This window comes from Eurosta solidaginis, chromosome 1, assembly GCF_040869045.1.
Source record: "Eurosta solidaginis isolate ZX-2024a chromosome 1, ASM4086904v1, whole genome shotgun sequence".
NCBI classification, from domain to species: domain Eukaryota; kingdom Metazoa; phylum Arthropoda; class Insecta; order Diptera; family Tephritidae; genus Eurosta; species Eurosta solidaginis.
Window position 1 is genome coordinate 42,893,160 of NC_090319.1, and position 4,816 is coordinate 42,897,975.

Sequence of the window (4,816 nt, forward strand, 5' to 3'; positions counted from 1 at the left end):
TTACGACTAAGACGATATCTAGCGAGCAATAGCAGTATTATTTTGAATAGTGGAGTTTCATTTGAGCTATCAGTTTGGTTATTAAGCTATTCGTTGCACAGATTTATATGAATTATTTCAGGCTTGGCTGATCCATTTATTTTGGTGCAAATGAAAGAATTCAATTCACCATTCTGCCCAACGTTTCGCTGACAAATTTCAGCATCATCAGGGGCAACTCTGTTTATTTTTAAAAAACAAAAGACATATATCAATTATACATTCGCACAAACAGAAGAAATAAATGCACTTGCATTTTCGCAATACTCACTATAATATTAAACAATTATATTAGAGCTTAAAACTAGTACCATCAGTACCACTTCTTGTGGTAGTCTTGTCTAAACTAAATTGCTGTTCATTTTCTTATGCATAACAAATAAGCTGAAGCTATATTATCGGTGTCCTCTTTTTTGTTTATCGTCTCCTTCCTTCTTTGTAATATTCTTAGACTCTCTAATGTGTATCGCGTTATTTCTCTCTTTTCTTTGTCGATGATTCTGGTGTTGGTAAAGTCAGCTGCGTGGCCACTACTTAAAATGTGTTGAGCTAAGGCTGTGCTTTGTTTTTGCTTCTTTATATCCGATTCATGTTCGGCTAAGCGGACGCCTAATGCTCTTTTTGTTGTTCCGATATACACTTTATCACAGCGTTCGTCGTCGTTGCCTTTGCATTTTATTTCATAAACAACGTTGCTTTGTTGTTGTTTTTCTATTGGGCTTTTCATTTTCGTATAAATGCTGGATATTGTTGCATTCGATTTGTATGCAAGCGTAATATTTTGTTGCTTTAATATTTTCTGATCAAAGTTCTCGCTGAGTTTTGGTATGTATGTGACGCTATAATATTTTTTTGACACATTAGATGTTTCTGGGTTTTGGTGCTTCGTTTTCTGTTCTCCTGTTATTATTTTCTCTTGTGTGATCAGTTCGCGTATCAATTGCACTGGGTAGTTGTTGCTTTTTAATATGTTGTATATTTTTTCTATGTTAGTTTCGTGGAATTTTCTATGGCTTATTGTCAATATTTTACTAATTAAATTTTTCGCTGTGTTGATTTTATATTTCCTAGGTTGGGAAGAGAAATAGTTGATCAGACGTCCAGAGGAGGTGGGTTTAGAGTACCAGTTCAGAATTATATTGTTTTTGTCTCTATGTATACGGACATCAATAAAGGGGATACTTTCGTTTTCCTCCATTTCTATTGTAAACTTGAGTTTTGGATGATATTTGTTAAGTGTCTCTAGAATCTTGTTCGTTGCACAGTTTGAGTGTTATTGTGAAGTATTTTAATAAAGGCCATTTTTCCATTATTCAATATTGGAGTTATTTATTCAACAGTTTAGCGATACGAACCTAGCAAAAGGGCAAATAAGAGGAATATGCAGCGAATTCGTTACAATATTTATAATCTATTAGAACATAATACAAGAAATAAATATCGCCATTTCGACTGCTGAGCGGAATATCATCATATCTCAACTGCTGTTTCGAAAACGCCCTATCTCGAAATGTTTCGAAATTCGGCGCTCAGTCCAGTTAGGGTGATATTTCACTCAACAGTCTATTTATAACCACACCCTTCAGTTACATCATGGATGTTATAAAGTTTCGAACTCTTTCAATTGTAACATTTGTATATAAATCCGGCTCATAGCGGCCGGTACAACTCAATTGTGCCACCGCACAAAGTCGACTATTCAGAACGCCTCCTGCTCCATTATCTCCAGCACCCAAATCTGCTCCACGTCCAGCACATATGATTGTATCTGGTAAATTTACCGATGGCTGTCTATTCGCAAATATAGTCCTACATTGTTGCGTGTTTCCTACTTGCACGGACTTACTTTTGAGACGATTACAAGGAACTTCACTGTCTGCATTTATCGAACCCCATCCACTAATTTTCATCCTTGAATGCGCTACTAATGGTGCTTCGCAAAGTAATATTGACTTTACTCTATCAGTCTCTTCAAAAGGTATATCGACTTTAACCACAGCTACACTCAGATATCGTGTTTCTGGCTCATCATCATTATTATGTATACTATGCACATTGCGGCGTTGCTCTCTGTTTATTTGACGTAAATCCGTAACACCAGCTACAATTTTGATATCCGTCGCATCTATATGTAATACGCAATACGCAGCTGTAACTACAGAGTTCATACTGACTAAGGATCCGGCGCAACCAAGGACGTTTTGATGTAATATTGCGACCGAATGTGGGCTGCGCTCTATAGATATATTTCCGCCATTTATAATGCGATTTTGCGTATTGGTATGTGTTAAAAAGCAACTAAGCAGAACAAACAGTAGCGCGAAATTATTGAGTGGATTCATTTTAATTTAAAAAAACGTTTTCTATAACTTTTCAAGTATAAAGTACACCGAGATAAATTTTGTGGACGCTATTTATACCTAATTGAGTCGCGTAAATAAAAAATAAAATGTCAGCTGAACAAAGAGATTTGTCTCCATCAAAATAACTAATTAAAATGTATTGTTTGATATTCTAACGAAATAGAATCAGCATCGCTTTGACTATACATTTTGCTATACTTTTTCAAAAGAAAATTTCCTTGCAATTGTTTGCTTGTATGTGGGTGAATCCCAAATAAGGTCCATCACGAACCGAAAATTAAAAACGGTCAGACTTTATTTCTAACACTTGGGATTAAAGGTCAAATATGGGTATGATGTGGAAATCAAATAGTTTATTCTTTCCCTCATTCTGGACAGAGAAACATGATTTCAAAGAAATTCTTCATCGGTTTTGCGAATTCGGATATTTTGCTAACAAAATATAACGGCCTTTCTTTATATTGTTGCGATGTTAAACCCAGATCTGTATTTTTGCTTTCAATAAAATTTTGTCTAGACTTTTTAAAGAATCTTTGGAAAACGGAGGTATAATAAGTTGATCCTGCCCTTATCCCTATTATTTTCCTAGTAAGCAAACGTGGTCCTGATATTCAAAAAGCTTTCAGATGTTTAATAGAACTATTTACTAAAATTTTTCCGTAAATTTCGGGTAACATTTTTTATTGATATCTCAAATTTGTCAAGTCCATTTACCGCTCTTCCATTAGTTGATTCATATATTGGCCTATAACTTTATTTCTGTTTAGCCAACGAACAAAACTTAAATGTTATCCGAAAGAGGGCATTTTGTGCTTTTAGTAGTCTACAAACTGTTAATTGATTCTTGGAGACTGTCCGTTATGTCGCCTCCGTATCCGTACTTGAGCTTATGTCCAAAGTTTTACAAAGATATTTCAGATTTCGAAAATCTACGGGCATTGGGTCTTTATTTCACCTTCTCTTCTTCATTTAAAGCATGTAAAATTTCCCCTTAGCTTCGTTAAGTTTTACATACTTTCACAAGCATTAAAAATAACATCTATATCTTGTCGTGTCCGACCCTCGTATATATATGTATATATATACGTACTTCCATTATTGAGGTATCCACAATTTTTGCTTAAAATATTGTAATATCCGCTTAGTCCGCTGCCCATGTTCTCATTTATGCAGGTTGAAATGCGTACGAATGCCGCGTCCGTAACTCAGGACTTGCCCATATGTATTTGCGAAGTTGAATACTGTTTTATTAAGTTGACACGTGTACAATGCATGATTTTTAATGAAAAGAACACGTAATTAGTTTTATCTGTTTCCAAGCTGCTAATATTCCATAGTACACTGCGACAAAACCAGAATGGGGAGCAGTGCACTAAATTTTGTGCAAAAAGACTGCTCGAGCTTAAGTGGGCTGACATAATCATGATCTTGCGTTAAGTGTTAATGAGACGTCCCCACAAATAAAATGCAACGTAAAAATATTACCATATGCTAAGGTATGATCATGAAAACAGTACCGAGACCATCCAGAAAATAACCTTTGAATAAACCCAACAAATCACGAAATGTTCGCAGTTTCGAAAATGACCACACAGTGATAATTAAAAGGAATGATATGCGGGATTTCTCAAAAAGGTAGGCCGCAATTCTCCGCTGAAATACTTTTTTTTTAAATGATCTTGAAATAGTTCCACTAATATTCATTTTATTTATTTGTTAATGTAAAAATCGGAACGTTAAAATAAAAAGGTGCAACAGACACAACTTTGCATTGACATGAATGGTTAGGTGGAATTGGGATGCGCCCCTTTTAGATAGTGCATTTGCTTTTTATTCCCATCTATTCCCTTATGCCCTGGAACCCAATACAGACGTATCCTTCGCCTTATCCCGATTTTTCCCAGGGATTGCTTACAGTCTAACACACTTTTAGACGGTTCGATATGCGAAATTATTGCCTTAATTGCTGCTTGACTGTCCATATAAAAGTTGACGCGGCTGCAGCTTAAGCTATTTTCTACCAATGTCCCTACTGATTGAAAAACGCTGCAGTGACCTGGCAGCTTCCAGGATCCATTTTTCCGGATCAGTACAGTATACCGCAGACCCTACTCCTGTGGAAAGGAGTCTGAAATCTCTGTTAGTTAGCAGCGAACGAGGCAAACTGGGGACAGCGAGGAGATATGAACAAGCAGCGAGAGTTGATTTGTATTTTTGCCGACAAATAAGAAAGACTTCACAGACGTGATCTATGCATTCTTTAACTAAATTTATTATATTCTTACGAATGTTGGCGGCACTAAGGGGTACTGCCATCTCTAGGCCGATGCTAAGCAGTGACGTGAATTCACATCAATAATTCAATCATTATGTCTACACATACGCATGCACGCGGCGGAAAATCAACGGACAAG

General features: G+C 36.1%; 1 protein-coding gene across 1 annotated transcript; it reads right to left on the bottom strand.

The window, feature by feature from the left end:
- Positions 1-294: 294 nt before the first annotated feature.
- Positions 295-2,406, bottom strand: LOC137237239 (serine protease SP24D-like). The gene is made up of 2 exons (XM_067760681.1): positions 1,619-2,406; positions 295-1,394 (listed from the first exon to the last, which is right to left on the bottom strand). Exon 1 carries the CDS (start codon positions 2,379-2,381, stop codon positions 1,626-1,628), a length of 756 nt encoding a protein of 251 aa, XP_067616782.1. The 5' UTR covers positions 2,382-2,406; the 3' UTR covers positions 295-1,394; positions 1,619-1,625.
- Between the last annotated feature and the right edge of the window lie 2,410 nt (positions 2,407-4,816).